The sequence below is a fragment of the Cinclus cinclus genome, chromosome 4 (genome assembly GCF_963662255.1).
Source record: "Cinclus cinclus chromosome 4, bCinCin1.1, whole genome shotgun sequence".
NCBI lineage: Eukaryota > Metazoa > Chordata > Aves > Passeriformes > Cinclidae > Cinclus > Cinclus cinclus.
This window is the reverse complement of record NC_085049.1, coordinates 18,019,971-18,038,501: the sequence shown is the minus strand read 5'-3', so window position 1 is coordinate 18,038,501 and position 18,531 is coordinate 18,019,971. Positions and strand designations below refer to the sequence as shown.

The window sequence follows — 18,531 nt, the reverse complement described above, 5'->3', positions numbered from 1 at the left end:
GCAAATGCTGAGGGTCCTGCAGGATTTTTGGACTGCTTTTGCAGTGAAGGTGCGTGCAGGCTGCACACATGGAGGGGTTCATCTGGGTAATGTAGCCTCTCTAATTCTCTTTGCAGTAAAACGATTTAAGGAACCAAAGGCCGAGAGGCGTCCCTGGAGGATATGGTGAGATTTTTCATTTGAAACTTGAATTTCAACTTTCAAAAAGGCTGTATTTATAATCTTTTTTTTCTCTTATACTAACAATCTTCTAGGTCCCCTGTGTATCCTGTATAACATTTAATTGTTAAATGAAATGTGCTGCTGCTTCCCAAGAAAACCTTCATAAAGTAGCTGGTGTTCCCTAGAAATAAAATTCCCTGCATAACTCCTCCAGAAAATCTTGGTTTGTTCCTCCAGGTTTTACGATACCTCCAAGCAAGCTATTGGTGCCCTCTTCATCCACTTTGCCAATGTTTTTCTGTCTGATCTCACTGAGGAGGACCCTTGTTCTCTGTAAGTATGCAAGGAACTTGCATTCATGCCCTACATCTGTCAAAGGGAGAATTGTGTTGGGAAGGGTCATAAACAGTGGAAATGGATCCATTTGGAGCTCTGCATGGGGATAAACCCTGCTGAGCTTTTTTTTTTGTGGTCTGTGTTGTCTTCTTTGCTGGTCCTCTTTGGGGGAGATTTCAAAACCAAACTTGACCCTTAATGTAGAAGTGCCACCTTTACTTCAGCCACTTGACAGATAAAAATTTAGTTACAGCATTAACCTCATCTCATTTTGAGAAACTCCTTTAGGTTTCAAAATGCTCCTTAAAACCTTCTGGCCCATCTCCTTTTTTTTATATTAAAGTGCTGCACCTTGATGTGTTTCTTTAACCAGACACAAGTCTGGCTGGGGCTGCACATAACTTCTCAAATGATGTATTGTTGTTTTTTCAAACAGACACTGTTTAAAATAACCCTTTCATGCTTATGCCATGCCCTTTGGGTGTGTTGTTTATTTTTGATGTGTGTTTTATGTTTCCCTGCACTACCTGACTTGTCATCCTGAAGCAGGCAGCCTAAAGCCCTCCAGCCCTGTCCCTGGGCTTTGAGGCTCATACTCTGTGTCCTGCCCAGTATAAACCACTAGAGCCTCATGTTTGTATGGAATGCTCTGATTTCAGCAGCTGGGAACTGTAAAAAGCCAGCTTGAGCTTTTGGATGTAGAAAAACTTCATGTTACACTTTCAAAGTGTATATCAAAAGCAGATTGTTGTTTTCAATTTCTTGGTTCAGAGGCAGTGTCGAGTTCTGGAAAAGGAAATGTTCACTGCTGTAGCCTTGTGCTTGGCATTTTCTCCATGCTGTAGAAATCTGGCAGAAAATATTGCAATAATGGAAAACTGCATAAATAAACGCATTAGTGTATGCAATTTTTTTTTTTCCTGTTTGGAGTTCATTAAAATACCAAGGCCTGGATTAGAGCTTGGACCCTGCAATCCCCAGAAGGTCCCTGCAGGTCTCCTGCCTCTGGCACTCTGCCCAGTGACACTTCAACTTCCAGTGCTGCAGAGCTCAAATCCATTGAGCCAAAATCTCCTGACAGGGATGGGTTCAGCTCCTGGATCTGCAGTGGGACCTGAACTTGAGTTTTTTGGGATCTCAGGATTCTTGCTGCTGAGCCAGGCTCTATCACCTCTCCCAAAACCTGCCGCTCAGTCTGTGTCTCTGTTTGTGGGAGCCTCTTGCAGCTGCTCAGAAAAATTGACTTTTTGCCTCTTCTGCTGCCCAGTATGTAGAGCAGCTCTGGTGCCCTAAAAGCTGCCCTTTTCTTGTGTGAAATTCTGGAACAGCTTGGTTCTGTTTCCTCTGAAACTTGAGAAAAGAAAGATGCTGCAAATGGAAAGCCTTCTTTTTGGGAGGTAACTTTTAGGAAGTGTTTATTGCTATATGAATAAATAAGCAGTGCCAGAGGGTTGGTGGAGCCTGTCCCTTCTTTCCTGAACAAGCTTTTAAACTAAGGAATTGCTGGTAATGCTTAGGAAAATGCAATAAAAGAGAAAGGAAGTGAGTTTGGATTGTTAAGCAGGGTTATTAAAAATCTTGGGGGTTTTAAAATTAATTTCCATTATGAAATTAAGGATTTTTGAATAAGCCTTACGAACACAACTGAAACCTGATTTTTCTTCTGCTCTTAGCTACCTTATCAATTTCATCCTGGATGCCACGCTGGGGATGCTGCTGATCTGGCTGGGTGTGAAAGTTGTCTCCTGGATCGTGCAGCACAAGAAATACACATACCTGGTCTTTGGGGAGTATGGTAGGTGTCATCTGCTCTGCCCAGAGGGGGTTGGTGTGCTCCCAGCTGGGAATGGGGACAAGAAAATGGCAGGAACTACAGTTTTTTGGCTGAAATGTGAGCAGCTGCCTTGTTATCCCTTCTTCAGGGGGCTCATGAGGGTGAATTAAGTGCTGGAACCACTGGAGTGCAGCAGGGTGGTGAGGAAAAGCTGGACATTTCCTTGGGTGTAGATTATACCCCAGGACATCTGTGTGGTAAATTGAGGTGTGTAGGGTTCTTCTGTGGGTTTTTCCCTACTGTCTCCATTCAGAATATGGAGTTGGTCTTGCATTTGCCTTGAGCTGTTGTATGGATCAGCCAGGCACAGTGTGACCCCAAAACTTGAGTTCTCAAGTGTGGCCTCTTTCTCTTTAAATTCCTGCCTTGTGATGGAGAAAACCTTTCCAAAAAGCTGCTCTCAGCCAGCCCCACTAGAGGGTAGCAGTTCCCTTCCAAAAGAGCAGAGGCAGTTTACAGAAGAAGGTGCAGGAAAGGAAAAAATTAATGCTTTGCCTGTTTTACATTAAATCTAATGTACAGATGAATTCACATTTCAGAAAATAAATCTTATTAATAAAATTTGCAATGATTAACATCTTAAAGGCAAGATGAAGTCTGTTCTGAAGTTAGTCTTGTTTTTTTGTGTTCTTAGTAGCTGGTCTGGGATCTGAGCTGGTGAAACTTGGACCCAACTAGGATTAGTTTGGAGACCCCGCTGTCTTATGAACTTCCTCAGCCTGTGCAGATGGGTCATGGCAGAAAGGGCCTGGCTGGGTTTTTGAGGCAGCAGAAGGAGCTGCAGACTGGGAATGAGATGATGTGATGTGGCAGGGCCAGCTGTCCTCGAACCTGAGAGTGGCTTTCAAGGCTGGTCTCCAGAGCAGCTTCGGCATCCTGGCAGCAGGCATTTGGTGGGGGGACTACCTTTTGTATTTTCCCTAATAGTTTCTGCTTTATAATAGATCCCTAAAGTCAGTCAGATGAGACAGCAGAAGAATCAAGATACTCTTAGTTCAGGAACTGGAATTTTTCCCCTTTGGAGCAACGAGGACTGGGAGCCCAACCACCTCAGGACACAGCTTCAGCTTCGTGTGCCACGTCTGCAGTTGAGCAGAAGCAAAAAACATGGAAAGTGTATTGGCAGAGCAGGGATGAACTTCTGTTGAGCTGTAGCTGGCCCCTCATTAGGGCTGGCTTACACCACAGAAACAGCTCACTGCTTTGAGAAAATCTTGCTTTCATTAGTAAAAAACAAGTTTGTGCTGTTGCTTGAACTTGGTTCTTGGATTGGGCGTTAAATACCTCATCCATCAAGTACAGGTTTTGGTGCAGGTCTCTGGCCAGAGTGACCCCAGTGGAAAATTCAGGTGGGAGCCAAGTGACATGTCCAAGGCAATCCTGTGGCAGGGCTGGGGAAGGAAAACACTCCCATCCTCATCTCTGGTGTTAAGTAACTTCCAAAACAGTTGGGAAGACGCTTGTAAACTTTGTACAGTTGGTGCAGGCTCCAGGAATATGATTCATTTTCTGGGCTAATTGCTGTACCAGACTTTTTATCCTCAGGAGAATTGAGGGAAGCAACATAAGTCCTGCAGAGGAGAAAACCAGGGGAGCACCAAATCCATGTTGCAGACAGCAGTCATTGCCATTGCTCCTGCCATCAGAGCAGAAGGGTTCTGGTTTTGTCCCAATAGAGCCAGTACCCATCTTCCTTCGTCAGCTTGGAGGGGGGGGGGGGGAGGCAGAAATCTGTCATAGCTGTGTCCTTCCAGCATCCCTACTACTGATGTAAACCACTGCAGTTGTCCTTTGGTGTGGGCTGCAGCAGTTCCTCCTGCTCTGTGGTTGCTCCTCCTGCCTCTGCAGTCCTGGCTGGCTACCCCTGTGCAGCTGCAATAGCTGCATTAATAGAGAAGTAAAGTAAAGGGGAGGGAAAGCACCTAAGTCTATGCTGCTATTTTAAGCATTCAGCTGTCCAGAACTGTTCAGAAAGATCAATTACTTCCATATTTCCAAAAACTCGGGAACAGGCATTTCTGAGATCAGCCTCTCTTGTGCCTGAGCTTATGGCCAAACGCTGCTGCAGCCAGGAATGACCTGTTCTACAGCTAGTGGGAAATCAAAGGCTTATTTGCCTTTGCAAATTTGCTGATGTCCCTCCATCTTTTGCCCCAAAGCTCTTGGTTACTCTCTAAACTGCCTTTAAACACAGGAAACTGCATTTTAGAAAGTGCTGTCCCATCTCAGGATGCCTGGCTCCTAAGATCAAAGACTGGGGAAGTGTGTTCTTGGCACAGGTGGGCTTTGGGGAATGAGGGCTGCCTTACACCTACTCAGAGCTAAGAAACTCCTACCCCTGGAGGTGTTGAACACCAGGTTGGATGGGACCCTGAGAAACTCCTATGGCAGGGGGTTTGGAACTGCATGATATTTTTAAGCTCTGTTCCAACCCAAAGCATTCTGTGATGATTCTGTGAATTTCTACAAATGTACCGTTGCTGTAGTAGGTCATGGTTATAGGAGCTTTCCCTGTAGGGAACCATCACAGGGAGGAGGACAAAGCAGAGTTTTAGCTTCAAAAGATGTGGGAGATGGGTACCCAAGTTCTTGGTGGTCCTGTTGGGCCAGGACAGACTGAGCAGGGGAGGTGCTGGCTCCAGTCAGGGTGTGCAGACCAAGCCTGACTGAACTTTGTGCCTCATCTCCCACCTGGTCCAGCTGTCTTCTCCCTAGAGGACACCTTTGGATGGCTGTAGTGTCCTGACATTTAAATTGTGTTTAATAATTCCCCATTATTACTTTATAAACACCCCAGTATTTCTTTTAAGTAAGCGAATACAATGAATTTTCATTGAAAGAAAGCTCTCCTGCAATGTGCAAGTAAATTTTTCTAGAGGAGCATTAAGAAATGAGGGGGAGGAAGAGTGTTCTTGCTAGAAAATGTCCTCTGAATGCCCATGACTTGCGTATGACTGCAGCTGTGGTCACTGGCTATCTAAGCCTGATGCTTTCTGCTTGTTCAGTGTCTGGAAATGGAAAGGCATCTTGCTTGGAGGCCTTCAAAGTCTGTTTAGTGGGCTGTTGAACTCTGCTGGTCAAATTTAGTTCTAAGAGAACATGCTCTGTGCCAGCTGCTGAGTTTAACTGAGGACCTGTGTAGGCTGCTTTTGGCCCCATGGTGATGTTGTACAAAATTTCCATAACAAATATTCCCATGTCCTGGAGCAGCCCGGGGAGCTGGCTGCTAATGCTTGAGGAAATACTGCTGGAAATAGCTCTAACCTGAAGGGCTGTCCTGTCCTCCACCTGCTGGGCTTTTCCACCCCTAGGGCTAGGGGGGAAAAGAGAGGACTGAGGGTCCTGCTCAGGGACTGAGTGTGTGGTTGGGTTCCTTGCTCTGAGCAGGGGTGCAACCTCTGAGCCTCCTGGAACTGGATGTCAGCAACACTCTTCCCTGCAGTTTTAATATCCACAGGGACCAAAGATCCAGAGCAGTAGTGTGACACTCCTCACTGGGGACAGATTCCAACTGTGCACTCACTTTTCTCCAGTTCAGCAGTGTGACAGGTTGTCCAGAGGAGTTATGACTGCTCCATCCCTGGAAGTGTTCAAGGCCAGGTTGGATGGGGTTTGAACAACCTGATCTAGTGACGGGTGGTCCTGCCCATCAGGTCCCTTCCAACCTGCACCATTCTATGATTCAGTCATTTTAGTTCAAGTGCTGAAAATGCCAGAGAGGTTCTGGGGTGTCCACTGGACCCATCTGGCTACTCTGATGCATCACATTCCCATCTCTAAAAGCCTGGATTTTTGCCCCCCAAGTGAGCATTTCACACAATTCAGTTTACTGCTATTTCCTACCCTCCTCTGTATTTGGCACTGATAATTAGATTCCTTGGTTTTGGAGGTACCATTTGACTATCTCCTAAGAAGTTTTTTATTGACTTCTACCTCTGCCTTGCCACTCAGTACAATTTCCAGTGCTTTCAAATACTTGCCTTTCCTGAAACCCCCTGAACCTGCTCTGTGCACACAAGTCCCCAGAAGTCTGTAAATAAAGCTGTCTGGCAGTAACATGTGGGCTGTGCTGACAGCTCAGTGCATTAGGCAGCCTGGATTAAAACTAATCCTGTTGTGTGGTAGCAGCTCAAATACCTCCAGCACCGCTGCTCTGGCTCCCCAGCAGTTGGGCTCCCACTCAGAGTGGAATATGAGATATATTTGTGTGAGGTTGCCATGGGCTCCACTGGTTCTTGGGCTGCTCCAAGGAGTTTTTGCTGATGGTGGGAAGCACCAGGAATGCTGCTGGAGGAGAGTGGTCAAAATTCATTAGGAGCATCCTTCTGGGTGAAGGAGGATGTTAATTTCTACAAGGATGGGAGATGGCTGAAGGAAGGTTTTAGCAGAGGCCATTGAGGTTGTGAATGGTAGTGACCTGTCCCTGCCAGGGGCAGGTATTTGGGAGAGATCTTAAACTTGCTGCTGCTTTTTGGGCTAGCTCGGATGACAGAGGGAAGTTCTGTCACAGAGAGCTGATTCACAGAGGGTGCTGTGGCTGTTGGTCCTGTCCCTCCATGGGGGACAGAGCACAGCTGACAACACAGAGCAGAAGGGAAAGAGTTCAAATGCAGGAAGGATACAATGGCTGTGTTTGTTTTCCTGTTTTGTGTGTACTCAGAGCTCTGATGGGTAGTGATCATGTGGGGGTTCCTGGGAGAATTGGTTTGTTTTGGGGTGTGGGGAAAAAGGGTTCACTAGACCCAATGTGTGTGCCAAAGGCAGCTGGGCACCCTAATCTATTGGGAGAGGCTTTTAGGAGGCTCAGAGCCTCTCTGAGACCAGCCTGTGGCTGCCAGCTGCCACTGACACTGCTCCCATCTCCTCACAGACCACCCATTAAGCTGTTGCCTGCCAGGGAGCAGAGATTCTTTCTCAAAAATCCTCCACAGGCTCTGCTGGGTGTGCTTCCACATAACCTTCCTGGCTCCCTCTTCCTGCCCTCCCTCCATGCAGTTCCTGCTGGTTTGGCTTTCTCTGCTTGCTCTCCTCATCCCTGCACCCTCAGCCTCCTGGTCCTTCCCCCTCCTCTTTGCTTCCTTCTCAGTCATGGCTTGAGCACTTAAGAATTTGGGGCACAAGGTCATCCTGCCTTGGACACAACCAGGATGCCTCTACTTTCCAGATGTAGCTTTGCAAGGAGGCAAATGTTTCGGTACGTTGCTAGCCAGTGACAGAATAAGGACAAATGTACCTGGAAACCTGTTTTGCACTTCCTGGGAAGCTGATCCCCACAGAGTGGGGGCTTGGTTGGACACCAGCTCTTATCAAATCCCAGTATGTGCTGCTGTTTTTTGTGGCCAGAGGTTTTTATTGGTGTGGATATATGTGCCTTTGCAGACTGCTGGTGTTGTGTCCCCCTTTCACATCTTGACAGAGTTGTGCTGAAAAGTGGTAAAAAGTGTTCAAAAGTGAAGTAGGGCTCCTAGCCTGCTGCCACCTGACCACATTGAGCATTGGCATCTGTCAGTGCCAGATGCACAGGTTTCCTTGCACGGATGGAATTCCAAGTTCCAGCCACATGATGCTGGCGACAAGTGTTGCCAGGGGTTATCTTTGTCTTTAAGTGGTAAGAGGAAATGCTGCAGCTTTCCTGAGCCAGATACGGTAGCTCAGTTTTGCAGACCTGAGATATTGTGGTGAGCCAGGGGAGGTGATAACCAGCTGGCAGGGTGCTCGCAGAGGGCTGAAGCAAGCACATGTAATAGATACAGAATCCTTCTTGTTGTTAACAATGCAAATATTCTTTGCCTTATTTCTTGGTAAGTACCCCATGAGAAACATTTGTATTTACTTAGCACTGATTCTTTTTGGGTGGATTGCTTTAAAACCTGGGGCAATGGAGCCCCTGTCTCTTGCTTAGACACTATCACATAACCAGCCCTTCATTTCATCAGCACAATGAAATCCTTCTGTTCACGCCCAAGAAGTTACACTGCTTATAGGGAAAAGGGGGACTTGAAATTTTCAAACTGTTTCTGGCAACTATGTGGGCAAGGCTTGGCAGGGAGCACATTGTAGATTATATCTTTAATGATTTATTTGCATTTATTTTATAGGAGAGTGTTCAGGTCCTTGTAGAAAGGAGGGTCAGTATCAAGCAAGAGGCAACTTTTCTGCAAGGCTGTCTCCTCTTGCTCTCTGTCCCAGATTTAATATTCTGTTTTTTCAGGTGATCCTCCACAAGCTGCTGCATGGATTGGCCAGTGTATCCTCTACTTGCTGATAATGGTTTTTGAGAAGACTGTGATTAGCCTTGTCCTGCTTATCCCTGGTTGGACAAAGGTAAGCAGTATTTTTCTAGCTTGTAGCTGTTGTGGTTTCTTTTTGTCAGCTTTGCCTGATTCATGGTTCCCAATATTGAAGGCCTTTAATCCTCACACTTGCTGACATCACTCTGTAATCATTAGCTATTACTAAAATTTTGAGAAACATGACTTTCATAATGGTTTGGCTTTTGGTGCATTCTCTTGCTAGTCAAAAGCTAATGGAATAAGATGATGTTTTAATTTTCCTTCCCATTCTTGGAAGGCTAAAATGGGCTGGGCTGGCAGCTGAGCTCCTTCAGTTCTGCCAGAGGATTTCTCTGTTATTCTGTCAAGTCAGTCCATGTTGGTGTTTTGTGATCCCATGCTTAAAACCAGGAAGACTCTTGGAGATTAATTTGGAAAGTGCTATACAAGTAGTGTGTTGTCTTTTCCTGCTCAGCAGCTTCTGTATGCCAGCAATGTTAATTGTATTGATCAGAACTTAATCTTTAAAAAGATAAAAATAATAGCCTGTGGGGCTTTTAGCCACATACCTGTTGGCAGGTAGGTGTGATGGGTGTAGAAACTTAATTCTGAGAGTCAGAGAGGACTTCAGTTCAGAGTCCACTTTCACCAGGCTCTCAGGTACCAGGCACTGTGTGTAACTTGACTGAGGAGTTATCTCCAGCAGTCTGGGAGCACTTATCTCTTCAAGGGTTGTCCTTCAAACCCAGTAGCCCACAGTGTTCACACTTGGATATGAGCTTCTTCAGCAGCACAAATCTAGATCCAGAGATGCTGCTGGATTCCTCTCCATGAGTGCTATTTGTGGCTGGTGTCTTTGTTCTGCAGATGAGCTCCAGGGAGCCAAGGGAAGTCCCTCAGTTGTTGTCACGGATGGTTACACTGAAAGACTCACAGTATTTGTTTCTGTACAAAATCATGTGTTTAGAAGCTGGGCTAAGGGAATATCCTGTGTAATCTTTTAGGAGCTGGGTTGAAACACAGGTTTCAGAGCTCTGACTGCTCATGTAAGACGACAACCAGTTTTCATCAAAGATCTTGCAACAGAGCTGTTCACATAATGCTTCTAAATGTTTTCTCCTCTGCAGCTTCAGCAGATCCTCCTGGGTTACATCCCAAACCCTCAGCTTGAGCTCGTCCTGGTGATGTTTGTTGTGCCTTTCATAGTCAATGTAAGTGGTGCCTCTACAAGTGCTGGGTGGGCTGGTTTGGAAATTACAGTACACCCTCATGGGAGTGTGCACAGGGAGTGGATGGGGGGCAGCCTTGAAGTGGCTGGGACAGGGTGGAGGGGTGTGTAAAGAAATGAATCTGTCACAAATCTGTCGCTGCCACAGTCTCTGTTCCCAGTTCCTGTCCCTTTCTCAGCTTTCACAGAGTTGCTGTGGGGCTGACTCTTCACCTCTTGGAATAAAGCTGGGTCTTGTTAGGTGAGATCTCATCTCAGCAGCAAGCTATGGGCATGAGGATGTCCAAAACCCTTTAATGTCATATAGGATGTCTTGTGACCTTGACAGTCCAGTCATTTGGCTGGATGTCAGGTTGTGTTACAACAAGACAAGGTGCTCAAGGTTACCCAGAAGTGTTGTTCTTCTCTTGAAAACCTCTTGAAAGCTCAGCTTTTTCCTGGTTCCCCTGATTCCAGGTAGTCCTTGAGCTGCTGCTCAGTTCTTGCTAAGGTGGGAAGTGAGATCAAGGTGTTAACACGCAGATGCTTCCTGGACAAGCAGGGAGTTGAACTCACCTTCAGCTCATCCCATGCACATTTCAATGGATGTAGCACTGGCAAAGTTGGATTGATCTGCCTCTCTCCACCATCCCAGGCTGCATTTCCACATTAGAAAGCAAATTCAGGTCCTCAAAGAGCTGACCAGGAACTGATTCAGGCAGATGAATTTTGGATGGAGTGGTTATGCAGTTAGTTCAGTGGTTATGTTCTGGTGGAAACTTGGCCTATTGTGGTCTTATTTAATCTGGGTCTTCAGCTATGGAAACAATAGGACTTGTGCAAGAAGGGACTTAAGGAATTTGACTCATCCAATCCCCATGGACACAATGCAAAGCTGATTTAGATCTGAGGTCGATCAAGGGTGGGTGTCTGGAGAACCCAAGAGGAGAAGAAATATTTGTGATTGAATGACTGTATTTTGGTCTCTGCAATCTATTGATCTAACTTCTTTCTCCCCAAGGCCATTATGTTCTGGGTTGTGGACAGCTTGATCATGAGGAAATACAAGCAGAAGGATACCCTAGACATCAATGGATCCACAGAAACTCCTCGGGCCAGGAGGACTGAGGAATCTCAGGTAAGACCAGGGATGCAAACTTGTGTTTCAGACCAAGCTGCAGACTTGTGGCATGCTCTGTGTATTTTACTACAGCCCTGTAACAGAACATCACATTGCCTGAACCTGGGGTGGTGAGTTCATGAATGTGGGTGATCATCCTGCAAAGTCAAACTCACTCTAACCATGAGCAGTGTCACAGCCCAATAAGTGTTGCTGAAATACTGCCCTGAGTGATGACAGTACCCTGGGGGTATGAGCTGGCTTCTGGACTGATCTATGTGTGAGAGGCTACAATTGTCACTCTGAGCTTTGCTAAATTTAATTTTAATTAATTTTGGCTGGGAAGACCTTGCTTTCCTCTCTGTAATTGTTAGCATCCCTTTTAGAGAACAAGGCTTAGCTGGGGATCCTATTTTTGTCAGAATTTGGTAGTTTTTCAACCAGATAGTGTCCCTTAGCTGGAGGAGGCTGTGTTTTGTGTAGTCTGAGCCTGACAGTTGAAAGTTATGGTGGGGGAGAAAATGCTGCAGTTCCAGAAGACTTTGTTCTTCTTAATCATGTGTGGTTTGTTGGGTAGGTGGTGTCTGCTTCTTACTGACCTTTGGGCAGAGTTCAGTTGAGGTCCCTGGGAGGATTTCCCTTCCTTCTGCTGGCACCCAGGCCTGGTTTCAGTGTGTTCTGACTGCTGATATCCTGCAGCTCACTGGCAAGACTTACCAAGATCAGATAATTTCTGGCAATCACAGACTGGCTCCTGGAGGAGCTTCTGCTGAGGAATTTAGGATGAACAGAAATAGCTCTTGCTCTCTGAGAGTTCTTTCATAAGGAGTAACTCAGCTCTTGTGCTGATAGATGGGGTGGCCCATCACTGGTGACATTGCAGCACACAAAGGGGTAGTAATGTTTTAACAGTGTGTGCTTGGCAGTCTGCACAGCAGCCAAGGCTTCCCAGGGGCGAAGTGGGAAAGTGGCCACTGCTCATGCAATGTCAGAGGAATCCTTGCTCTGGCAGAGAGGGCAGGCAGGTGGGAGCAAATGTTGAGACAATGGAGTCACTCCTCCTGGCCCTGCCTCTGGATAAACAGCTCTGGAAAAGTCACTGGTGGTAAAACCCTGCCCTGCTCACTGGATGTGTTCCTGAAGGCCCAAGGTCAGTCAGAATTACACCAGCTCAGAAGCAGAGCTAAGGAGGTGACATCTCTATTTGAGACAAGGACCTCCTTCAACAGCTTTTGGAACCAAACCTTGCAGCATCCAGGCTCACAGGTGGTGGCTGCCATGGATGGGCAGATGGTGTCATGGGTACTGTTCCTCCATGGAGATGGAGCTGCACCTCTGCCTTGTGCCGCTGGAATACTGCAAGTGTTTTGTGACCTCTAGCTCAGTTTTGGATAATCTGAAGGGAAAATGCCTGCTAATTTCCAGATGCTAAGAAATCCTCTTCTGGCAAGCCAACAAATGGGAAGTTTCAAGTAGTGGAAACAATTCCCACAATCTTCCACTTTCTGTCAAAGGTTTCTCTCATCTTCCAAGTACCTGACAGTTTTTCTCTGAAGACTTCAGCCAAAATTCATCAATGTGCAGGTCATCTGTTCATCCTGAAACCCTCTGATCCATCATTGCAGTGGAGCTACCAAGGGGACTGGTTTCTCATCAGAGCAGTTTGCAGGGACTACCTCCTTTATGCTCAGACATGTTCCTGTGCCTCTGGACTGACAAATATTTTGGGCAGAGAAGGAAGCTTATGAAGAAATACAGAAGTGGGTGACCTGTTTTCCAACTCTTCCTTGGCACTGGGCCTTGAGGAATAGCCTTAAGCTCCTGCTTCAGGTGTCAGCTCCTTAAGCTGTGAACTAAAGATCATGTTGACTGGCTGAGCCCTACAGCTGGATGGACTGGAATTTAGGTTCAAAAGCAGAAAATGAGCATTTGCTGGGCTTGTTGCTGCTAATAACCTGTTCAGGTGGGGGAATTTCTTGTTTCCCTGCTGCCCAGTAGAGGAGGAAGAGGGGGGCTGAGGAGTGTAGGGCAGAGCTAATGTGTCCCACAGGTTTATCAGGGTTCATTGGGACTGTCTCACTGCAGGCACCACCAGCTCCCCATCTCACTGCCAACTTGAATTTCAGTGCTCTGCCTATCTCACCAATGGAGTGTCATTATTTTCACATGAACCAGTAGTTTGTGTTTGGAAAAGGAGGGGAGAGATAGGAAGGAGAATGGAAAGCATGGGCTGAAGTTAACCTGTTAAAAGCCCACGCTCTGTGGTTTCTCTAGGGGCAAAGCTGAGGAAACCTCAGCTCTGTCCTTGGCTTGGTAGAGCAGCTGGGCAGCAAGAAGAAACCCAGCAACAGCAATCCTACTTCTGGTGTCACGTACAGACTCTGTGGCTGCAGCCAAGGAAGTGGCAGCCTCTTGTGGGCTTTAAAGTTCCTTTAGTGAACCAGAGGATAAGCTGCTGCTTTTACACTGAATCCCTGGAAGGGAGAAACTCCCTCTTATGGTTGGAAGAATTTCACCCTTCTTTCCTTCCGTGTCAGTCTTAAGCTTTGTGTTTTTTCAGTCTCCTGCCCTGCCTTGTAAATGTTCATGGAGTAATATTTTTCCCCTTCTTTTGGGAGAGAAAAGGATCTCTTGAATGCTAATTTGTATCCAGTGCTGTTCAGCCTGGGGAAATTAATTCATCTGCAAGGCCCTTATTTTTGCTTTTTGTGTCCTGCCCTTGACCCGAGGCTCTTTTCCCTTGCCCTTGTAACTCCCAATGAACTGTAGATCTTATCACTGATTTCTTTGTTTCCTCCACTCAGGAAAACAAGTCAGTTTTAATAATGTTTTATTTGATCTCTTTTCAGTTGTTATTTTTTTCCCCAGGGAGGTGGATGAGTTTCTGTTCCTTTCCTGAATGCTTACATTTTTTGAGACAACCCTTAAAGCAAAAGTTCAGTAGCAGTGGTACTTGTGAGAAAAATTAAGGTGAAATTAGAGGTTACTCTGAGGCTGGAAGGGAAGTTAATATACTGCATGAGGGCCTGCCTTTGGTCAGGATGGAGTTCAGCACCTGTCCTAATTCTCTTCATAAGGAACTCTACTTTGGCATTCATTAGATGAAGATGATGATGAACACTAATACAGTGCTGGTTACTTGTAAGTGTTGAAACACTTAAAGTCCAAGAGCAACTTGGATTTGCCTGTTGCTTAGCTGAGAAACAAATTTATTTTTGATGGTTTTTTTAATTTATTTTTAATTAGCTCATGGTGAACTCAGGTGCCAGGTCCTTAGAGGGAAGATAAATGAAGGTGGGCATAGAGGTGCCCCTGGAAGGAAACTGTCCCACCTCACAGTCCTCCTGACTAGTAGTAAGTCATGCTGTGGAATGTGTGAGGTGTTTGAGGACTGCTGAGTGAGATGACAGCACAATGTCCCAGGACTGGGAAACTATGTCCCACTCCCAGCTGTGCCACCAGCCTGCTGAGATCCTGACCTGGGTGCATCTGCAGGAAAAGAGCCTTGTCCAGGTTGTTCTGAAAACTCCCAAATTGGAGCTGGGCTTGGAAATGATATCTGAGGGTGTGTCCTGTGACTGTCACTGCAATGAGGTGCTCTCTCATGGCACTGCTTCCTGGGGAATTGTGGAAAGGTTACTGGGGGACTGTTGGCTCGTGTGGCTTCTACAAGTGTGTGGTGGGCAGGTAGCAGCCTGGATGGGTCTGGATGCACAGCACTGTGTCACCATCCCTGCTTGACTGCAAGGGGGTTTGAGTTTTCTGCTGAAACCCACCCAAATCACCAGTTCAACATGCCCCACAACCAGTCTTTTGCAGCCTGTCAGAGCTTAGTGAGTTCACAGTGCTGCCTGTGAGTAATTACGCACACATTTCTTCAGGTTCAACAGCATCTCATTATCAATGGGATAAACAGAGGAAGTCTTCATGTGAGAGAGATGGAAACTTTCCAGTGTGTGTCCTGAACAAAAAAAAAAAAAATTTCCTTGATACCAATGAGAGGGGACAAGAGAACTTAATCCAGTTTGCTGCTGTCCTTTGGGTGTCTAACTGTGAAGAGGACAACAGTGGATGGAGGGGCCTGGGGTGTGTGTGAGGGTGGGGAGCAGGAAATGTTCCCCTGCGGCTCTTCAGCTCCTTTGAAGTCACTGACTCACTGGAGTTCTGTTTTTCCTGTTTAGTGGTTTTGTTGCTGTGGTGACTGGCCCTGTGGTGCTGCCTGAGTGCTAACAAGTGGAGGGCACATAAATTCACAACTGTGCATGGAGATAGAGACAGGAGTAATTCCCCCTGCTCCTGGTTTTGCCCAAGGGATCCTGGGCTGTGGGAATGTTGGGAATGTTCTGTGTGCGAGCACTGGGCTGAAAGTCCATGAACCATCCCTTGACTTACACCTTTGAGCTGGAAGGCTGTTGAGTCAGGCACAGGGAGAGTTCATCGTGACAGTGCATCTTCTCTTGCCCAGATGTGGGTGTTTGAGGAGATGGGGTAGGATAGGGTTGATCAAACAGCCTGGTCTGGAGCACAACTCTGCTGAGGAGCAGCTGAGGGACCTGGGAATGCAGGAGAAAAGGAGGCTCAGGGGTGACCTTATTCCTCTCTACAACTCCCTGGAAGGAGGTTGTAGCCAGGTGAGGATCAGTCTCTTCTCCCAGGTAACAAGAACAGGACAAGAGGGAATGGCTCCAAGTTGCACCAGAGGAGGTTTAGATTGGATATTAAGGCAAATATCTTTACTGGAAGGGTGGTCAGGCACTGGCATAGGCTGCCCAGAGAAATGGTGAAATCACCATCCCAAGAAGTGTTCAAAAAACATATAGATGTGGTGCTCAGGGACATTTAGGTTTAGTGGTGAACCTAGCAGCACTGAATTAATGGTTGGACTCAGCCTAGGGGGCCTTTTCCAACCTTGAGGATTCAATGATTCTAATCTGTCCAGCCATGAATATTATCCATGCACACTGCTGGCTGGCTGGCATTGGGTTTCAGCTCTTCTGCAGTCAGTGCAGCCATCTCCTGGATAAAATCCAGCCTTTTTCCTCTTCCAGAAGCTGTGGCTGGACAATGCCCACATGTGGCTCTGTCTGTGCCTTGCAAATGCTCTGGGCTGATGACAGCCAGTTTAGAGCAGCCCATGGTAGCCTCAGGTGTGGAGCTAACTACTGAGGGTATGGGGGTTCCTTGGGGGAAAAGGGCAGCCTTTGGGTCCTGCAGCAAGAAAAAAAAAGTGCTTTTTTATTACCTCAAACACCAGTGAGAGGTGTCAGTGCTCTGCTTTGGCTCCCACAGTTCGGACTGAGCCAGGAGCTGCTGTGCCACACAGAAATGAGGTGCTGCCAGGCTAGGACACCACTCTGAGCTAGCCGGCCATGGCTGAAGCTGAGCCTGTAGCTCTGCTTCCCTTCTGGCTGAGCTGTGGAGGTGACAAGTGGCTGGGGGCCTGGGAAAAGGTCCGAATGTGGTACAGCTGTTCACAAAATATGCGGCCTCGTTTTTGTATGTCTCCACTGAGGATTCATCCAGGCCTGAACATCCATGTGTGAGTCCTGTCCCGTGGGGAACGGAGCCTTCAGCTGCCCCCTGCTCTCAAGGAAGGGGGCTGGGACACGAGATGGTCGTGGTGCCTATGCCTAGATCTGTTTGGCTGTCATTGGAGAGATGGTCTAGATGGCCTTGAGGCCTTACCCATCTGCCAGAGAAGATTGAATTTGGCAGCAGAGCCCTCTAGGAATGCTTGACTCGTTCAGCAAGCTGTACTGAGAAGATCTGAGAACTTTGACTCCATCTGCATCTGTCTGTTCTCCTTCCTAGGTACTGCTCTCTCCAGACATGGATTTTGATCAGTCTGAAAGTGACCAGGATATTTCAGGACTCCAGGGAACCAGCCAGAAGATGAAGCAGCCCAGCTACCAAGTGGTCATCTGACAACAGTGGGACAAGGCAGGTGGAGGAAGGAGCAGCACTGTGATCCTTGAGCTGGCCAGGGAAGGGCAGGGTGGGGAATACTGGGTGACCCTTGTGGATCTACAGAGATCCTTTTGTCTGCCACATCTTAGACCTATCCTGCAGTTGTCTTGTGGATGGTATCTGTGCATCCTCTACAGGCTTGAGCAGTATCTGCTTTACCTGTCTGCCCCACATGCAGGCACGTTGAGGCTGGGGATACAGGGATGTATTTTCTCTGGCTGGGCAACTGGGTGTGACTTCTTTTTCTTTGTCAGGGCTAGAGATTGAAATGAAAAGATTGTCTGTTGTTTTAATAGAAAAAGAAAAAAAAAAGGCTCTATTCTGTACTACCTGAACTGTGACACTTTTATATGCACAATGCTCAAAAGAACTGTTTTGCAATATGTATTTAAATGTCTTGAATTGGGAAGCTTATCCCAGTGGATCTGATTACTTTTACTGTTTTATAAGGAATCCAATAAATATTTGACCTGAAATTGCTTCATAGATTAAATGCCTTCACGTGCCTAAATGTTTTGCACAACCCTAATGCTGTGAAAGGGAGGAAGGGGAGCTGTTGAAATCTTTCCTGACCAGGGAAGATTGTCTTTCTGTAGCAGGGCTGTCCTGGTAAACCTAAATATGAAGAACCACAGCACTTGGTTTTTGTGGTTGAGGTGTAGGAGCTGCTTCAGCCTGTGCTAGGATCCAGAACAGACTCAGAGATGGATCTCAGTCGCCACCTTACAAGGGAGTGTTTACTGGAAGTTGACAACTCTCCTTTCACTTACTTTAAAATAAACAACTGAAATGGCTGCAGGATCTGATTCAAACTGGATCTGGAAGCCCTATTATCTAGCCCAGTTTTGGGGATAAGGAAGGACCTGGGGTAGTACTGCTTCTAGAAAAGACCCTGGGTCACCCCAGGACTGGCATTTTTTGCTCTAAGTGTGAAGTGCAGGGCTTTGCCCTGTTTGCTTTCCTCTTAGCAGAATGTATTTGCCTATAAACACAAAAATGCAAAACACTTTGCAGCTGTCCTGGGGACACAGTGAGCACAGAGCAGCTGCACCACCCCACTCCCAGGCTGGATGCAGAGACACAGCTGTGGAGAGACCCATCCAGAGTCCAAAAGGGGGGATAGTCCTTGGAGCAGGGATCCAGGATCCACTGGGCTGGTATCCCTTGTGGAGCCATAGCCAAAGCTTTGCTTCTTGAAAGACAACTCCCTTTAAGTGATGGATGGGAATAATCTTTATTTTTCCTTTTTCCTTTCTATTTATCCCAAGAAAACAGCCCTTATGAAGGAGTAAAAATTAAAGGATTTGGATTTTCTAACTTGGATGGATTTAGATGTAAAGGCTGAGCTTGGAGCACGTGAAGATAGCTGGTGGGGGTTTTTTAGGGTTTGGCTTGTTGTTTTTCTCCTGACTTCAAAGGGGTTTGAAGCCTTAGATGCAAATCAAAGTCTCGGATGCCCCTCAGTGAACTAGACATGCTTGACTACACTTGCAGCTGTGCAGCTTTAAACTGTTTTTGTGGAAATTAAGTCCTTTTTTGTTTTTCTTCCTTAATGAAGGGTCAAAATCCTACTTCTGCTGGCACATCAAAAGGCTTTTGGAACACATGGCACACAGCGCTCTGAATAGATTAT

General features: G+C 46.6%; 1 protein-coding gene across 1 annotated transcript in view; it reads left to right on the top strand.

Annotated features, from left to right (window-relative positions):
* Positions 1-16,856, top strand: part of LOC134042927 (store-operated calcium entry regulator STIMATE-like) — a 28,327-nt gene extending 11,471 nt beyond the window's left edge. The window contains exons 2-8 of the mRNA XM_062490864.1: positions 117-165; positions 400-495; positions 2,172-2,293; positions 8,544-8,656; positions 9,732-9,815; positions 10,833-10,949; positions 16,743-16,856. Of these exons, the coding sequence (XP_062346848.1) occupies positions 117-165; positions 400-495; positions 2,172-2,293; positions 8,544-8,656; positions 9,732-9,815; positions 10,833-10,949; positions 16,743-16,856 (695 nt within the window). The remainder of the gene's footprint in view (positions 1-116; positions 166-399; positions 496-2,171; positions 2,294-8,543; positions 8,657-9,731; positions 9,816-10,832; positions 10,950-16,742) is intronic.
* Positions 16,857-18,531: the final 1,675 nt, after the last annotated feature.